Source organism: Lepisma saccharinum, chromosome 12, assembly GCF_977018435.1.
Source record: "Lepisma saccharinum chromosome 12, izLepSacc3.1, whole genome shotgun sequence".
In the NCBI taxonomy this organism is placed as follows: Eukaryota; Metazoa; Arthropoda; class Insecta; order Zygentoma; family Lepismatidae; genus Lepisma; species Lepisma saccharinum.
In genome coordinates, this window is record NC_139240.1 from 17,650,969 (window position 1) to 17,671,137 (window position 20,169).

The window sequence follows — 20,169 nt, forward strand, 5'->3', positions numbered from 1 at the left end:
TCTCTTCCTAAACTTTTGTGTTCTCGTTTAATATCTAAGAAACTAAAAGTTAAAATATACAAAACAGTAATTTTGCCTGTAGTATTATATGGATGTGAAACTTGGTCCTTTACATTGAGAGAGGAACATAAATTGAGAGTATTTGAAAATAAGATCCTTAGGAAAAAATATTCGGACATAAAAGGGATGAGAAGACAGGTGAGTGGAGAAGGTTACATAATTTAGAACTACATAATTTGTATTCATGTCCAGATATTATTAGAATAATTAAATCATGAAGACTTAGGTGGGCAGGCCACGTGGCACGAATGGGAGAGGAAAGAGGAGTTTACAGGATTCCTGTTTGGAAACCTGATGGTAAGAGATCTGTAGGAAGGCCAAGACGAAGATGGAGGGACAATGTTGAGATGGACCTAAAGGAAATCAGTATGGATGGAAAAGAGTATATAGATCTTGCTCAAGATAGGGACAGATGGAAGGCCTGTGTTGCTGCAGCCATGAATAAGTGATTTACAATTAATTCTGTCCCTCACCAATTGTCAAAGGCGTCTGGTAAGCGACCAATGCAGCGGTTCCTCCCATCGCAGCGGCCAGGGCGAAGAGGGGGTAGGTGGCCGCGGTGACTGTTGAAAGCAATCTGCCAATGACCAGGATTGTAAGAGAGGTGAAGATGATCGGTTTCCTCCCGAAACTGTGGAGAAAGTAAACAATGAGATTTAGTATGAGTACACTCTAGTCTCGTTAGTAACAAATCCTTAGGTTCTTGAAACATTTGTTACAGGAGAAATGTGGATCATGAATTGGTTTGATTTGATTGACTTGTTTTATTTTACTTTGCTTCTCTGTCACTTTTGACTAATCGCGAAGATTAATATGGATGGTGACTAAATGAAATGGATGAAGGGACAACTACACTGCATATGGAAGAAACAACACGAGAATGAAAGGTGAAAAGACAATCACAAACACATGGACATGGCATCACACGACAACAAGATAGGCTGAGGTGAAAACTGTGGGTACGTCAGCATTTATGCCATTTGAACTCGTCATATTAAACGGGGTCAAGCCCCTTTGCCAAGACTAAAATTAACAATGTCTCTGATGACCATAATCTCTTTACTTAGGTTAAAAACCGAGGCTATAAAGAACACAAGGACAAAACATAAGAAAGCACAAAACCTTACGGAGGATTTTACTGGCCCTAGGTCCAGACATCAGAGCCTTGTTGGTCTTGTAATGATGCGATCATTACTTGATCCTTTTAATTTTCATATGTTTATTAATTAATTTAATTGAGTCGGTCGGTTTTTAGTTCCATGTGTTTTGGTAATGTTAGTGTGCAACTCTTGTGTATGTCTATGTATTCCTATACGTTTGAATTCTTGGCTGTTGGGGTAGGTAGGTGTGTCACTGGACAGCCCAAAGTTTCCAGTAACGGGTTAGATCATTAGCGGGGCCTATAAATAGGAAGGGAAGGGAGCAGTGACTCTCAGATGTTTGGCGTAGTACGGCGAGGTGAAGAGGTGTCTATTCTCTACGGGACGAATGGGAAAATTTTCTTGATACAATGAACCGGCGGGGACTCGAACTTACTTACTTTCTTTCTTTTAATACCCACACTTGCTCTTTTTACATTATTTCAATAGTACATTTCATGTGGGAAGCCGGGTACACACGTACACATACCTTCAGCCACCTTTTTTGCTACTGAATGGTTATTTTTTACTCGTGAAGTCAGTGACTACACGAGTCTATACACTCTCTTCGGGAAGGGGGAATAGGACACACTGAAATGGGGATTTTGTGAATAACGGACAAGATTTAAGTTATGTAAATAAGATGATATGAAAAAACCTGCATATATCAAAAGGGAAATGGGCGTTATGTAATGATTCGAAGATATACCTGTCTATTGCCAATAGTTATATTCACAGAACTTCAGATACTGCATGTTTTGAACCTAGGGACAAGGTTTTAAAATGTATGGGTGTGTATGTTGAAGACGCGAGCTGTGAATCCCCCCCAAAACACAATTTATAACATTACAGTCTGTAAGACTGCAGTAACTAGGTTGTACCGCGTGGAAGTGTGGTTGACTTTTGGGAGCTTTCTCAAAAGGTCACCCCACTAGGTAAAAGAGGATTGACATTTGGGTGTCTTGCTACATCCCCTTACATCCAACAAGAATTCGTCCACACTGGCCACAAATGTTGCTAACTTCCAGAATTTTTTGTTCATCCAGGGTGCGAAATCCTGGGGGGATTTCCCACCCACCAACAATCTTGGCCTCAAAAATCCTCCCCACCAAAAATTTCTGGGGGGGGAGAGATTTTGTTACAACAAACAAAAGATAAGCAATTACCTTTAATTTCAAATATACTGTGCTAAGAATAATATCGAAAACATGCACAGATTAGTGTAGTTGTGAGGGTTCAATGCTTTTTCTCTCTCAAGAGATCGTTAACAAATCTACATCAATACGCACAATAAAACAAGAATGCAAAACAATAATAACTATGAAATCTGATTGATTTATATTAACATAAAGCAAAAACTAAATAAAAACTTGCACATAATAAAACATTCAACTATTTCATAATTTATTAACATCTTTAACCAGTTAGTAAAGGAAGTAGTTTGCTACTTTATAATATCTGATATATATAAAAGTGACATTTTTGTGTAATTAATAATAATAGTAATATATTTTAAATTTAGTAATGTATTTGTACTTTTAATAATATTATAAATATGTGTATCGTATATGGGGGAAGGGGAGGGAGTTTGTAGATTAATATATTTCTCCCCCCCCACCAGTCTAGAATGATATCGCACCCTGTGTTCATCCGTAGCACCACCTAACGCGGTACGATTTTCATGTTTGAAACTCTATAGTAATGAACAAATTACATTATGAAGTTAGCCAGTGATCACCAGTCGTATGCTATTTATAAGAAATAAAATCACAGCCGGTACTTGAACATATTCGTCATGTGGTCAGTTACTCGGGAATATGGAGGGTATGTAACACTGCAGATAGGGTGAAAAGGAAGCGTGGGTGCTGCGGATGAGTGTTGTTTTTTACTGTGATATTGTGCTGTGTTTTTCTGTTATTTGTATCGTGTTTTTGTACCTGGTGTAAAAGCATGATTCTACATTGAAAATTTCCATTGTTGACATACCAGACGAGCCATCGATTTGCAGTGTTGCAGGTAAGGACTTGATTAGGGACCTTCTATCGAAACCATTCAGTTCGAGAACATATTGTGAAAAGTTGGAGCTTGTGAACCATGAGCGACCATGTCCTGAACTGAGCATAACCAAACCAACTAAGAAAGATTGGAAAGTTTTCATTGGGCATTTTAAAACATCTCAGTACAACAATATTATGTGTCAGCAATGATGGCCATGTGTTTTGTTCAGTACAAAATTAGGACAATGGAACTATACAGGCTACAGTGACTTGAGCAATTATTATAATGCAGTGCAACGACATGAACGTTCCCAGAATCACATCTACGCTTGCATCCAACTGAAGACTTTCGGAAAATCAAGAATTGATATATAGTTAGATCTGCAAAGAAAAGCTGCAGTTTTAAAACACAATGAAACTGTGAAGAAAAACAGAGAAATTTTGAAAAGATTTATAGACATACCATGTTTCCTTGGTAAACAAGAACTTGCATTTAGAGGTCATAACGAAATACAATGTTCAATTAATAGAGGAAGTTACGTAGAATTAAGCAAATTGATAAGTAAATATGATCCTCTCCTTTGCAATCATTTGGAAACTGCAACAGTGTTTACTGAGCTCTCAAACAGAATTCAAAACTATCTTATTGAAAGTATCAGTTCTGCAATAATGAAATAAATTAAAACAGAAGTCTCAGCAAGCATTTTTTGTTTCCATACTGCTTGATGAAGCGTCAGATGTCAGTAATAAGTCAAAACTTTCAACTTACAATACGTAAGATCAGATAGTTTGGTTTGCGAGAGATTCATTTGCTTTGATGACGTCAGTAAAGACAGAACAGCAACAGCATTAGGCCAACACGTTTTCAAAGTAATTGAAGAATTTAACTTGGGCAACAAGATCGTCTCGCAGGCTTATGATAGTGCAGCACTGATAGTAGACCTAGTGGCCGGGTACCCAGTCATCATTTGGAGCTCGAACCATCATTTGGAGCTCGATCGCCTTAATGGATTTCTCTCGTAAGGCATGTGTTGCCAACTCCTTACCCGAAAAAATCACCAAGATTATGACGCTCGTCGTAGCTTTTTATGATGTACATTTTGAGAGCAGAGTTGACAACACTGTGGGTTTACTGTAGCCTTTTATGAGGGGGGTCTATTGCCCTCTGTTTACATCTGGCAACACTACCGTAGATTGACAGTGTTGTTAACCTACTGGGTTTTTCACTGTAAATTTTCATCAAAGGGCCTGAGGGGGTCCATGTATTTTTTATGTCTGGCAACACTGTTGGGGGCCTAGTGTTGGCGACACTGCGGGTTTACTGTACCCTTTTATGAGGGGGGTCTATTGCCCTCTGTTTACATCTGGCAATTTTATTGGATGTTTTTTTTTTTAGGCTCGTTGGTGTTACCTACCCATCCGAAGAAAATTCCACTATATGATATTTCACTGGCTAAGCTAACCTACAAATAGGAATTGGCAACACTGACGAGTCTTGAATTATTATTTGAGGCTCGTCGGTGTTGCCTACCCACTCTACAAAAATTCTACTATATGATATTTTGAAACTTTTGAATGCAACTTATCGTAATTTTCCAACTGTGGGACCAAATGTTTATATATCGTGACCTTTGTAAATCTTTTTCGGGAACAATGTGTCGCACACACACACGTGCGCGCGCGTGCCTGTATTGTGACGCAAGCAAACAAAAAAAAACTTTGCGTGTTATTACAAAAAAAAACTTTGACCGTATTCTTAAATAACTAACAAAGACAATGAATCTTTTTGGCTTCCGCAAACAGATCAACATGGAGACTGCACCGCCAAATTCCAATAACCTCTTACCTTCCGTATTATCTAAACTCAATGGTTTACTGATTGTTCATCTCAACAGCATTTGGACGAAACTGAATGACGATGTGGGCAAGATGTTTTATGTTTTTAATAACAATTTACATTTCTACGAAATTCCGATCGACGGGAAACTTCGAATCACCGTGAATCCGGAAAACGCAGGCGAAATCAAAATTTCTACCGGCAAGAATATTTTTCGAATCAAGCACGACAAGATGCTTTCTAACATTACGTACGATGTGTCTGCAGGAGATTACCTATACGTGGAACTCCTCGGAGATTACGACAAACTCATTCCTCTTTTCGTAGAATTACGAATCGTCTATCCTATTATAAATAACCGTTAACCAAAAATGCCTAACGACATTTTCGGCAACACCAAGCGTGTAGACCACGCAGAAGAGATTCTCATGTTGGACATTCGAGTTAAGAAGTTGAGGACCGATTTGATCGCTTTGCAGGAGACCTTAAACAAAAGTTTAGAGTCGGAAATTGCCACGCTCCAAACGCAATGTCTCGACCCCATTCTGAAAATCGATTCCGAACTGAAAACGCTCATAAAAAATTATGTAGACGTACCTTCTTACGACAGCGTTCAAAATATACAGTTGAGCGTGGATTCGCTTCAAAATGATTTGGCCAAATTGCAGCAATTTCAATCGAAAAATGAAGATTTGGAAAAACTGAAACTCGAAATCGAAGAACGAACTTCCGCAATAGAAAAGAATTTCTCCGAACTTCAAACCGTGGTGAACGATATAGACGCAGAACGCTTGCATGTTGTTGTTTCCAAATTACAAGAAGAATTCACCAGCACGTTGGAAGAAATTAAATCCAAGTTGCAGACTTTGGAAGATACAATGACGAACCTACCATCGTCGGACGAACTGCAGGTCATCGGTAAAAGCGTCGCGAACATAAAAATTCAATTGGAGGCCTATCGAGATTTCGAACACATTCAAACCACCATCGCTACGCTTCAGGCGTCCTTGGAATTGATCAACGAAGAAATTAAAAATATTCACGCTGAAGCGAGAGCGTTGACGAGCATTCAAGACACGTTGAGCACGGTTCAGCAGAAGATCGAATATTTAGAAAATTTGAACGTCGAAACGAATCTCGCTCATTTTCATCACGTACTCGACAACATACAGGGTGACTTGGAATCGTTACGGACGAGCGTGCCTTCGAGCGAAGATTTGGAAAAATTGAAAACGGCGGTGACGGCACTATCCGATTCGAACGACATCAAAAGTTCATTGAGCGATCTCGAGAGTAAAGTGGCCAATCTCCCCACCTCCAAAGAATTGCACGCTTTGAAAAGAAACATATCTCGAATGCTGAAACGACTAGAAACGGAAACGGCGAACGTGGAACAGATTCGAGACGAAATTAGTTCGCTGGTGTCGACGCTGCCCACTTCCCAGAGCGTCGCCGACCTTCACACGCAGTTTACAGAGATGCGAAGCATCGTGAACGATCTTACCGAGAAGAGCTCGAAATTGAATCAAGTCGAGAACCTTCAGAACATCGTCGTCAACATCAGAGATCAAGTTGGAGTGCTGGAATCCACGCAGGAATCGACGCTGGCCTCTTTCGGTGCCAAGTTGCAAGAACTCAACGAAAACTACAAGCAGTTGAACGTGGAAGTGAAAATCAAACCGTCGTTTTCTACCGTAACGGATACCATAGTCGAGCATTTGCTGCCCATCGAAAATAAACTCGGACAAGTTCACAGTAATCTGCTCGGCGTCGACACTAAATTCGCTAAACTGCATTTTCTGCAAGCCATCGAAATCAACAGCATACCCAATCAACAGAGAATCTCCACGTTCGTCGAAGGTAACAAACTGTACATGTTGCATCCTTATCATCCGTACTACAAGTTTCTCCTCGATGGCACGATTCAGATAAACGAATTTTCGTACTGGTCTCACGGTAGAAAAGCTAGCGTTCCCACCATGACCTTGATATCGAATCGTGGTGTCCAGAAAGCAGGAAACATTCCTCTGGCACGTTGGAACGAAACGCGCAACATATATGAAATACACGAAGACGAAGATCTCACCGTTTTCGACGTGAGTGCCGGCGATAAGCTGATCATTCAAAACACGAGTGAAGTACCACCCTCTTTGAATCCCATCACGCTGGTGCTTCTCTTGAAACGTAATCTCTAAACAAAAAAATGTCTAGGCAGGCCATCGTCGAAGAATTGCATAAACCTGCACGCCGCAACTACGAACGTTTGGCTGTGGTAACCAAGGGCATCGACGACCTCTGGCAAAGTGACCTCGTGGAGATGAGTAGCGGCAATTTGAAAAACGTGCATAAATTGAACAAGGGCAACAAGTACCTCCTCACCGTCATAGACACGTTTTCGAAATTCGCATGGGCTCTACCTTTGAAGGCGAAAACAGGAACGTGCGTCACGGAAGCATTCAAATTAATTTTTCGCGAAAGCGGTGGCAGACGACCACGGTTTCTGCAAACGGACAACGGTAAAGAATTTTACAACGCCGTATTCCAAAAATTTATTCAAAAACATGGCATTCGACATTATTCGAGCTTCAGTCACATCAAAGCCAGCATCGTGGAAAGATTTAATCGAACCTTGAAAACACACATGTGGAAACGATTCACGATTCGGGGAAATTACAAATGGGTCGACATCCTGCCGGAACTCGTCGACACCTATAATGATACAGTACACAGAACAATAGGCATGAAGCCAGTTGACGTTACCAAATCTGACGAGCAGCGTTTAATTTCTACCGTTTACTGTCCAAAGTACACTCCCACGACAAAAAAAGCTAAATACAAAATTGGAGACCAGGTGAGGATCAGCAAATTCAAACGCACCTTCGAGAAGGGATTCACAAAAAATTGGAGCACGGAACTTTTTACGGTGGTTCGAGTTCTACCTGGAAACCAACACACGTATATAATAAAAGATAGTAGCGGCGAGATTTTGAAAGGAAGATTTTACGAAAAGGAACTTTCTAAAACAAAACACCCCGACACGTACCTCATCGAGAAAGTATTGCGTAGGAAAGGTGACAAACTGTTTGTCAAATGGCTGGGACTTCCAGAAAAAAGTTGGATCGACGCGGACGAAGTGATCTTGTGAGTACGTGGAACGTGGTGAAGCGTCTACCGGATCCGGAAAGTCAAACGAAGAAAAAGAACGGCGAGTTGCTTCCCGACAGCATCCGCTGTCTGATCGTAGGTCCTTCGGGGTGTGGGAAAACGACACTGCTCGTGGACAATTTTCTCCTCGCACCGAATTGGTTAAATTGGAAGAACAGGCACCTGTACGTGTTCTCGAAAAGTTTGGAGCAATCCAAATACCAGCAACTGATAAAACTGTACGATGGTCTGGACATTGCAACATTCGCCTCGGAAATAAAACCGCTCGACGATTGTCGTGAAAATTCAGTCGTTGTGTTCGACGACGCCATCCTGGAAAATCAAAATGAAATTCGCAACTTTTTCACGCAAGGTCGTCACAAAGGAATGGATTGTTTTTACCTAGCTCAAACGTTTTCCAAAATTCCAAAACAGTTAGTGCGCGACAACGCCAATTTCATATGTTTGTTTCGTCAAGATCACACCAACCTCAAGCACGCGTACGATGACTACGTAGGCGGAGACATGAACTACAATCAATTTTCGGAAGGCTGCTCTACTTGCTGGAACGGTGACGATTTCGGATTTGTGACGATCGACATGACGAGAAAACCCAACGATGGAAAATACAGAAACAAAATCAACGACTTTCTAAACGTTGCAACGTTGTGAGAAACGACGTATATAAATAACGTCATGACGAAACGAAAAATCGAAGACGAAAATCTCAAGCTTCGCGATTACCTCGCGAAACGCTTCAAAGGTTGGAAATCCGAGAATCGCGGATTCTACGAAGAGAAGAAACGTCAGGATCAACCTGTGATCGATGCCATCAGCAGTCTAGGTAAAGAAATTGAAAGTGTCACGGAGCAAAATAAAAATTTGATTAATGAACTCGTACCGCTCGCAGCTAAAAGTTACGCCGTACCCACGCCTATTTCGAGCATTCCTTCGACGCCGTTCGAACTGAAGGATGCACCGGCACGACGTCGAGCCATAGGCAGCACGTCGTCGTCTTCGGATAAAATCGAGTTGGGGCCTTTGGCACGAGACTACCTGAGCACGGGGAAATTCGACAAGGATGAAGTGTTCGGATTGTATCCCAGCATGGAAACCAGCGAAGGCGGCGGTGTGGTGTGGAAGATTGGGAAATCGAAGGTGACCTTCGAAGGCAACGACATTAAAGTCAATTTAGGCGACAAGGATAGTTGGAACAGGTATCCGGGTACGGTGGGACTGTGGGAACTCGTTGCCAAAAAGCAGCCGAAAGATTACACCGACGAAGATTACCAAAGTTACAAGGAAATTCTGATCATGACGGATGCCTTGTACCAGAACAACGACGCCTCGCAGAATAGGGTGAAATCGAGCAGCGGCGAGAAGTACAGGAATCTCATCAAACCGATTTGGAACCAGGTCAAAACAGGCAGCGGCGTCAAACGCTACAACGCGTTACCCAAAGAATTCGTTTGGGTGGACGACGTTAGGAAACTCGTGGACCGATTGTTGGTGATAGCCGGCGAAGAGAATGCAGGCAATCGTAATTTCTACAACGAGAAGGTTGGCATCGTGGACATGATCAGCACGAAACTTTCCAACTTCATCGTGAACGACGACAAGGGCATAGGTTACCTGATCAAAATCATCAACACGCTGCCTCCGAAATTTTGGAACGTGGCCGAAGGAAAGGGACTCGTGAACGACATCATCAACAAGTTACCTTTCGAGATGCATCTACCTGGCTACCAGTACTGCGGACCGGGTACCAAACTCGAGAAAAGATTGGAGAGAGGAGACAAGGGTGTGAATCTGTTGGACGCCGCATGCAAAGATCACGACATCGCCTACAACACCACGCAGACGGATCTGGATGCACGTCACGAAGCAGACAGAAAGTTAGAGCACGCAGCTTTCGAAAGATTCGTGAGCAGAGACGCATCGCTGGGTGAACGGGTCGCCGCACTGGGTACCACCATCGCCATGAACACGAAACAAAAATTGGGGTGGGGTATATAAATAACATACAGTAAAAAATAAACATGGCTTGCATAACTGATTTGCCGCACGAACTACTATCTAAAATATTCAAAAAGGTAGTTAACGGAGATGTTAATAAACTTGTGATCATAGCTAAAACGACGCCGGCATTTCACATGGGATGCGAAATAGTTCTCAAGGACCGTCTTCGGGAGATCAGTGGAATGAGGTGCGGTGATCTCGACACTCTTCTGTCGGCCGCGGGGGAGAAATTGAACGAGAGGTTGAATGAACTGCACGAGGCGAGGCAGGGAAGAAGACGATATACTGATGATTGGCGTAAGTCCAAACAGGAAACTGAAGAAATCATCACGCAAATCATCGCGTTCTCCGAAGCACGAACTTTCTTCCTCTGTTAAAAAAATCTTCGATACAAATCATGAAAAAAAAAATATATAAATAACACACATCGTGAAAAAAAATAATCTTCGGTATATATAAATAACACACATCGTGAAAAAAAATTAAATTTCTCTAACACATACACTGAAAATTTCTCTTCTTCGATATGACAACTGAAAAAATGAGTGAGCTCCAAGCATTAAAACAAATGCTAAATTTGTCATTCGAGTATGTAAAAATTCGGGAATTGGAAGTCGGCAAATCTTACACGATAACTTCCGGTTCAATCGTTTCTACCCAGTATGGTCCCAAGGTACGCCTGTTGCTCAACGCACAATACAGTCTATTTTTACCAGATCGATACGCTAACATGTTATCGGACGAGAAGCTATCTATTTTAATCGAGAACAAAACTCGAATCGTGTACAAGGGGGCAAAGGAACTTCTTGGCAAGAAAACGAAGCACGTAATAGAATTTGTGTAGCGACTGCGGGGCCGTGAAAAAAAAATCTCAGAATATTTATATATAAATAACATACCGTAAAAAAAACTACACAAGAAAAAAATCTCAGAATATATATATAAATAACATACCGTGAAAATAACACATAGAGCATCAACATGAAGCCCAAGGGTGTCGTGTACCAGATACCATACTCCAATCTGAAAAATCTAGGTGCCCTCGATGGGTTACTCACCAAGAAACAACGCGAGAAGAAACGTTCTTGCTTGTCGAAAGGACACGGAATGAAATTGCTGCTCAGCACACCTCAATTGAAAAGATTGCAGCGTTCGCGGAAACAGCAAAAGGTCGGAGGTTTCATATTCAGCATCCCGGCCATCCTAGCAGCATTGGGGGCTGTTGGAAGTTTAGCCGGCGGTAGCGCCGCCATCGCGAAAACCGTCATCGACTCGAAGAAGAACAAGGCCGAGTTGGAAGAACAGAAACGTCACAACCTGGCCATGGAGAAGAAAAAGGGGAAGGGCGTGATGAAAAAGTTTAAGAAAAAGAAACAGAAGCACTCACCAACCGAGACATTGAATCTCTGATCGAACCGTTACAAATCAAACACTTCAGAGGAGTTTTCATGTCCGACTCGTTACCTTCAAGCGTTAAAAGAAGAGAATGCGGAGTAGTCAACTTGGACGGTCAAGAAAATCCAGGCACGCATTGGATATGTTACCACAAAAATGATGATAAAGCATTCGTTTTCGATTCTTTCGGAGGTGTTCCACCTACAAATTTAATTCATTATCTGAAAACGAACAAAACCTCTATATACTACAACGACGAACGCATTCAAAATTTCGGAGACGTGAACTGCGGCCATCTCTGCCTATCCGTGCTCGCGTTTCTCTCTAAAATAAATAACCCTACGATCGAGGATTTCCAGAAAGCATTGTGGAACCTCAAACAGCATCACTAGGATGGGCGTGTTCCATCTCACGAGCGAATCTTCAATCTTGAAACTCACGCTGCACGACGACATCGTCTATCCTAAATCCGTGGCTCTGCGTGCATTCTACAGCATGTACCTCATACCTAATGTTACGCAGCACAACAACAAAATTAGCGTCGGAAGCGAACACATCGTCGTCACGCCAGGACAATACAATCTTTCCACTTTGCAAGCTCAATTACCCAAAGGCACATACCTTTCTCAAAATTCGGTCACGCACAGAGTGGAAATCCTATCCGCGACGGAGACCGTGGACCTGGGCACCATGGGAGAACTTTTAGGTTTCGAGAACAACACCAAACTCGAAGCTGGCATCAAGCACGTAGCAACCAACATTCCTAAATTCTTGGCCATAGAGACTCTGAACGTACACTGCAACGTGGCGGAAGGCATGATCACGAAATCTTCGGACGGATTGTTAGGAAGTCACAAGCAGACGGGAATCATAGCCACTTTCAAACCAAGTTCCGAGTTCATGGAACCGATCATCTACACGCCCTCTTCGCCGATCTATTTTCCAGTATGTCGCAACCGCATAGACGACATAGAGTTGGTGGTGACGAACGAGAAAGGAGACGTGGTGGATTTCGCAGGTGCCACTACGACGGCCATCGTGGAGATCAACGTATAATAAATAACCATACATGTAAAATGGAGCAAATCGAAAGTTACGAATTGCAATCTTTCCCTCCCAACCGTCGCACGTTCGCCAATCTCAACGAGGCAAACAGGGAGATCGAATACGACGTGGACGTAGGCGACGGGTTTATTCATCCTCACAGAGCGGACCTCTACCTTCAATTCGACGTGGTGAAGAAAGAAAGCGGAGACGCGTTTCCCGCAGCAGCAAACTTGATACTCGTGGACAACTTCGTGCCTCACCTGTTCTCGCAGGTGGAGGTGAGGAAACACAACACCGTCATCGACAGAATAGATTATCCAGGCATCACGTCGACGGCAGTGGGAACGTTGAAATTATCCAAAACGGACGCAGCGTACTACCAGGCCGGGGGATTCGAAGCCGGGACCAAAATATCGACGAAAAGTCACACGGTGCTCTTTCCCATGCGTCTGCTGCCTGGTTTCTTCTCGGACTACAAGGAGATCATGTGGAAGGGAGGACTGAGGATCACGTTTCGAAGAGCGGCCAACGACAACGACGCACTGATGCGATACGCTACTTTGGGTCCGGACGGCACCACGCCGATAGCCAACACTTTACCCGAAGCAGCGAAATGCGTCATCCGGAGCATGGAATTGAGAATGCCGGTGGTGGAATACGAAACGAACTACGCCCTCAAGTACAAAGCGGAGATCTTGAAAAGTCCGCAGGTGCCGATTCACTTTCACGGTTACCAGTGCGTGCAGAAGATGGCGTCGGGAAGTCACATGGAATTCGACGTGACGACGCAGTTCAACAACATACAGTTCGACATGCCAGATTTCGTCGTAGTGCTTTTTCAGACCGGACGCGATAACGATCAGGAAAAAGATTCCAGCAAGTTCGACGACTGCAAGATCAAGAACGTTTACCTCAAAAATGGACGCAACGAAGTGTTCCCGCGCGAGAATTACAACCTTGACGTGACCAAAAACGATTACCTCAAACTTTACGAAGCTTACACGGCTTACAAACGCGTGACCGAGGGAAGCGTGGACGTGTACTACGCGCCCAGCGAATTCAAAGCACGGAGACCCATGACCGTCATCAACACATCTAAGAGGAAGAAGGTTGTGGTCAACGATCGTACCAACATCAAGATTGTATGCGAGTTCCACGATGCCTTGCCTGCAGATACTCTGTGCAGTGTCATTCTTATTGCAGAGAAAACATTTGTGTATGACGTCAAGAATGAAAGAGTGACTGAACAGTTTTAAATAAATAAAAAAAAATAGCACACAATAAGAAATGTGGAATTTTATATATATAAGTACAAATTGCAATTAGCAGTTTCCAGAAGTTTAATTTTGCTGTGCCATGCATGGATGTAATCGAGGAAGTGGAAGTAAATTAAAATTGTTTTTTTTTCGCATTGCCTATTACTTTTTGTTGCACTCTGGGCAGGCCTTACTAGTTTGGAGGCGATAGTGGCCCCACGGAAGTGTGTGGACCCCACATTCAAGAATACACCTCTTGTCGTCGTGTGCATCCAGAGCAACTTTCCTGACAATATTAGTTGTAAGCACATGATCGACGCTTTGGATACGATGCTCTTTTTGTAGAATGGGCGATTTTGTTCTGAGGCACTCGAGGTAATCCTCAAACTTGAGGTGCTCCCGAACCACTTGCCTGCTTACACCCTTTGCCTTTTTTGTTACTGAACCCTCAGCCCGGATCGCATAGGCTTTGGCACGAAGTCCAGCAAACTCCACAATCACATCCCCGTCTTTCTCGTCCTTGAGTTTGCCGGGTATTTTTTTGTTCCGGGGCAGAATTCCATACCGGTTTAGCTGGGGATAGCCCGATGTGTCGAAGAGCTTGACAAGAGCTGGAACTTTGGCCATATCACCATACGCATCGGCCGTGCGAACATGGTACACCAAGCTGTCCGTGTCTGTGTAGAGGAGCGAGATATTGTGGTTGTAGTGTGCACGTAGTATGCCGTAATATGTCTCGAACATGCACAACTTGCTCAGATCCAAAACTGCAGCTCCCACATAGATGGGCTTGTTGAGTAGCACCTTGCCCCGGTTCATGTGAATCAGAGACATCTGTTCGTTGTAAATTGTTCGAGACCTAAACAGCGGGCTTGCAACAAGTCGACGACACTGTGTTTTCTTCGTCACCAACCTCACATCAACGCGATTTCGCACATTCTCCATGGTCTTCCCAAATACCGCATTGTTCATTAATTTGAAAAAATCGCGATCAAGTTCCGAAGTGGCATCAGTGCGATGTTTGGTGTTCAGTTCGATGTACGGCTTCAACCATGGAGACTGCCTGAACAAGAGCACGCCGTAAACTGCTTTGACCGAGACCCCTTGCTGCATTAACCACTGGAGGTTCCGGTAGTGTAGCACATAACGCTTTTTGGGCTCCAAGTCCATGACGAGCTTCGGTTGATCCGAGCCAGGTGGGCACTTCAATTCCGGAGCAGGCGAAAGGTCACAGAATGTATCCTGCAGCTTCTCGGGGAAGTCGAGGTCCACCTCGGCAAAAAACCCAAACTCGTCGCACTCTTTTTCGATGTCGAAGTTGGAGGGGTCAGCCCACTCAAACTGTCCTGTTGGGAGTGGCTGCATCATGGAGTGCCCGTAAAGATTATTCACGTCAGTGTACATGATGTAGCTTGATGGTTGGGAGGGGTCGTAACCAGTGGCCATGTGGGGATTGTTGGCGTGTGCGAAGCGTTGCGACACTTGGACCATGCCGCCCCGGATAGCTCTCTCGATGAAAAGCATGATATCATTATCGGTGATAAGTGAAAGTTTAACTTTAGTCAGCAGGAGCATGGCCGACCATGCCAGTCCAGGAAGGCTGTAAAAATATACAGGGTCCAGGTTGTAAATGTTTATCGCAGTCGCCCGAAACGCCTGGAACACATCGGCAAGAAGCGTCACATCAAGCTTCAGGTATGCATCGTGGTAATCACCGAAAGTTCGGCAACCCAACTCGACCCACATAGACTGAGCATGCTTGTACTCCTCGTCGGTAATACCAGAACCTCTCAGCTGGCTGTAGAACTTATCCTGGGGAGGCAGCAACTCTTCTTCGAACTTGGAAGGGTCTGTGACGTATTCGTAGGGGTAGACCCCTTTACGTCTGATGAGTGCGACATCTAAGTTCGGGAAACTTGATGTGGTAATGGCTAGTTGGTCGTCTCTGAGCTTCCCAGCAAGAGCATCGAGGCTTGCCTGGAGGAACCTCAGAGAGTCGAGGAACCGAAGCTCGATGCTCTTGCTTGAGTTGGGGATCGGCACCCACTTGCTGATGCTAATATAACGCTCCTCGTTCTGCGCCAGGACATTGATTCTCGCATTGTCGTACCCTAGATGTGTAACCAAGTGATGGAAATCATATCCCGAGCCATTGTGAAAAAAGACCGGTATGAAGCGCGGGTCCCTGGCTCTCAAGTTACATCTGTTGCACCACGGGCCAATGTAGCTTCCGGTCCCATAATGGTCATGGTGGTGGACCTTTTTGTTATCGTCAGTGAAGACCGAGTTGCAAACAGGACAATTTAGAGCCATTTCGTGCTGATGCTTGTTTTTGGGAGACAGAGGCAGCATGGGCTTGGGGGCCAACAGCACCTTCCCTATCTTGATGGCTTCCTGTTGCATTCTCTCCAGGAAGTGTTTGGCCGGGTCGGGACCGCGATACACATAGGGCTCGGAGGCAATATGTTGGTCTCGCCACACCACAACATAGGAGTAACTCGAGGCCTCGTGGATTTGGAAAGGAATGGTAGAGGATGTTTCGGGGTTGGGCTCGCAGTTAGACAGAGGTTGAAGAAAGGCCTCGAAGTCTGCTACAATATAGGCAGGATGCTTCACCATAGCACTGTGCATGCGAAAGCACTCTACTGCACCAGGTTCGGGCAGGATAATTCGTGCAGGCTCGTTGGTACCACAGTAGAACATGTGGCGAGCTAGCTTCTCAGCAGCAATGTTGGGACCTCTGATGCGCCGGTAACCCTGCTGTTCTCGATTATTAAATGTAGCCAAGCACCTGCGACACACCTCGACGTGGGTTTTGTCTTTGCTCCGTTGGGTCGAAACAAGCCGAGAGAGGGAACGGATAAGGGTGTAATGGTGATGGGTCTCGTCCTTGATGAGCAGGAGGTTGATTTCTCGTACCTCGTTGTTGTTGCTCACGTTGCTCACCCGGATGGGGTGGACCTCATTTTCGTTCTCGGTGAGACCGTAAACATTAATGGCTAATTGTAGGCCCAACAAGTCACGAGCACGAACCTCAAACTTGCGAATATGCGAGACTTCTACAGGGTAGGCAATCCCGGCCATTGCATCCTCCAGTTCCGACTCATACTGCGTGTAGTGGTTAACACGGCGTGGACTGTTTTTCCAGTGAACAGGGTGCAATGCTGCCAGCACCGACCAGAGGAAGCATTTGGTGTCTTTGTTCTGAATATTGAGAACAGCTTTCCTTGCTTCAACCTCGGGTGGCAGGGCAATATAGCTAGACCCTGCCAGTGGCAGGAACTTGCTAAGCGTCAGACAAAGTTCGTGAGGGTCGCCACACAGCGAACCGCCCGAGCCTTTAGCCTGATGCTCCTCGTGCTTTGCCACAAACTCCTCGACAAACTTGTCGTAGATGCTGTCGAGGTCAGTGATATCTGCCTGATGCAGTGTTTTTGCTTTTGTCGCATGGAAGAATTTATATATTTCATCAGATGGTTTCTTATACTTGCAGCATAGCACAGCATAGAATTTAGTGGAGTATGTAGCCAATGCATCGTTGAGGATGGATAATATCTTAGCTCGCTTGCTCTCCAGAAAACTACGCACATCGCATGAGCTGTCTGATGTTATGTTAAAGTCTTCTAATAAATGCTCAAACGCAAATCGGTCTGCTTTCTTCGCCAGCTTGACGCGTTTGGCAGGTGGCGATGCATTGAGGGAGGTTACTTCTACCTTTCGCTTGGAAGGTTGCGGTAGAGATGTTCCAGTGCTCTTGCAAGTAAGCTGGTGTCGCTTGAAGTTGTCAATAGAAATATTTTTTCCACACTTAGAGCACAGTTTGGTTGCACATATTCGCTTTCCCGGCACACAAGTACGACAGTGCCTTTGAAAATGTTGACTTGACACACCAATTTGGCACGTAGGGCAATTTTTTACAGAACGCATAATGCAGAGATTTTTTGGGGGTATGTTATTTAATACCAAATGCTGTGCAATGCAAAATATAATTGCTCACTTTTTTTTAACTATTTTCTATGATCTTATTTGGGTTTTTTTTCGCCAAATTATATGCTTCTAGTCTCCTATACAATACAATATACGTACAATATTGTCAACAGTATTATATTTCAGCAGGTCGCTTGTCCCCTAAACACTACAGCTCACAGGTCGGGAAAATCTGACATGAAAGCAGATAATACGCTTATGCCTTATTTATATATAATTTTCACGGGGCGTACAATATTGTCAACAGTATTATATTTGAGCGGGCCGCTTGTCCCCTAAACACTACAGCTCACAGGTCGGGAAAATCTGACATGAAAGCAGATAATACGCTTATGCCTTATTTATATATAATTTTCACGGGGCGTACAATATTGTCAACGGTATTATATTTGAGCGGGCCGCTTGTCACCTAAACACTACAGCTCACAGGTTGGGAAAATCTGACATGAAAGCAGATAATACGCTTATACCTTATTTATATATAATTTTCACGGGGCGTTCAATATTGTCAACGGTATTATATTTGAGCGCGTCGCTTGTCACCTAAACACTACAGCTCACAGGTTGGGAAAATCTGACATGAAAGCAGATAATACGCTTATGCCTTATTTATATATAATTTTCACGGGGCGTTCAATATTGTCAACGGTATTATATTTGAGCGGGCCGCTTGTCACCTAAACACTACAGCTCACAGGTCGGGAAAATCTGACGTGAAAGCAGATAATACGCTTATACCTTATTTATATATAATTTTCACGGGGCGTTCAATATTGTCAACGGTATTATATTTGAGCGCGTCGCTTGTCACCTAAACACTACAGCTCACAGGTCGGGAAAATCTGACATGAAAGCAGATAATACGCTTATGCCTTATTTATATGTAATTTTCACGGGGCGTTCAATATTGTCAACGGTATTATATTTGAGCGCGTCGCTTGTCACCTAAACACTACAGCTCACAGGTCGGGAAAATCTGACATGAAAGCAGATAATACGTTTATGCCTTATTTATATATAATTTTCACGGGGCGTTCAATATTGTCAACGGTATTATATTTGAGCGCGTCGCTTGTCACCTAAACACTACAGCTCACAGGTCGGGAAAATCTGACATGAAAGCAGATAATACGTTTATGCCTTATTTATATATAATTTTCACGGGGCGTACAATATTGTTAAGAGCGTTAGTTTTTGTAGAGCTCTCTTTTTCCATCTTTCCTCTATACAGTAAAGTTGTAGAAGACACAATTAGCTAACCTAGCATACAACATACCTTCCTAATTAATATAGATATTGTCACACATTCCTCTTATTTTATACTGTTGTAAATGGAAAAGATTATGTACGGTAAATGTTTTGTACATTATAGGGAAAAAATGCAAAATATCCCCCAATTTTAATTCGATCCACCTCTGAATCGAATTTTTACATATTCTCACGCCACCACATATTGTCCTATTTGCTTCTTTTACTTGCCTTGCTTAATTAACTCTCGCTAATTAGCATTTTTTTTGGAAGAAGTCAACTAGAACAACATATGGCGGTATGAGAAATATGCAAATCAAAGAACATTTTAGCAATATATGGGCCCTAGCAATTAGCTTCGTCGACTAAGAGTACTCCTTCAAACATCTTCAGCTAGATCGTATTACTACGCGAGGATGTTTAAAATTTTTGGGTGTTGAAAAAGTTTGACGCTACTTTTTATTTCTATTGTTTGCTAATAGATGGCGCTAATAGTACCCCCTCCCCTGCCCTCTCCCCTCTTCTCCTCTGCTGTATGACAAATAGCACAAACATAAAAATCAAGATTTTGGAGAGCAAAACATAAAATTTGCATGCATCTGATATCGAACCGGGAACTTTTATCTTTCGGGGAGTCAACATTATTTTTTTACTCAGTCGTCATATAACATTGAACACACGCAAAGATTCACATGTGCTTTTATTATTTTGTGTTCGGTAAGTACAAGTATAATCTTACATAAATTATTGTTTAATTTAATAAATTGTAAACTCGGAACCTGCTAAACTAACACTCCTTCTGTATTTCATTAAACTATTGAAAGCGAATGTTGCGTGCATGCGGAAATAACACAGAAAAAAAAACCGGATGGAAGCAATTTAAAATCACTGGGGCAAGGTCAGTATTACGAGAGCGTAAAAAAACATGTGCTTCCATTCAACTTCGAAAAATAAGAATGAATGTGTGCATACAGAACACATATGCTTTCTTTTCACAGTTGTAAAATCATATAAATTGTGCATGAAGTAAGTTGCGGGAA

At 43.2% G+C, this 20,169-nt stretch overlaps 1 protein-coding gene across 4 annotated transcripts in view; it reads right to left on the reverse strand.

The window, feature by feature from the left end:
* Nucleotides 1-20,169, reverse strand: part of LOC145996391 (carcinine transporter-like) — a 168,793-nt gene that overhangs the window by 11,819 nt on the left and 136,805 nt on the right. For all 4 annotated transcript variants that reach the window (XM_083132826.1, XM_083132829.1, XM_083132825.1 and 1 more), the window contains one exon: nt 534-691. In XM_083132826.1, the coding sequence (XP_082988952.1) occupies nt 534-691 (158 nt within the window). The remainder of the gene's footprint in view (nt 1-533; nt 692-20,169) is intronic.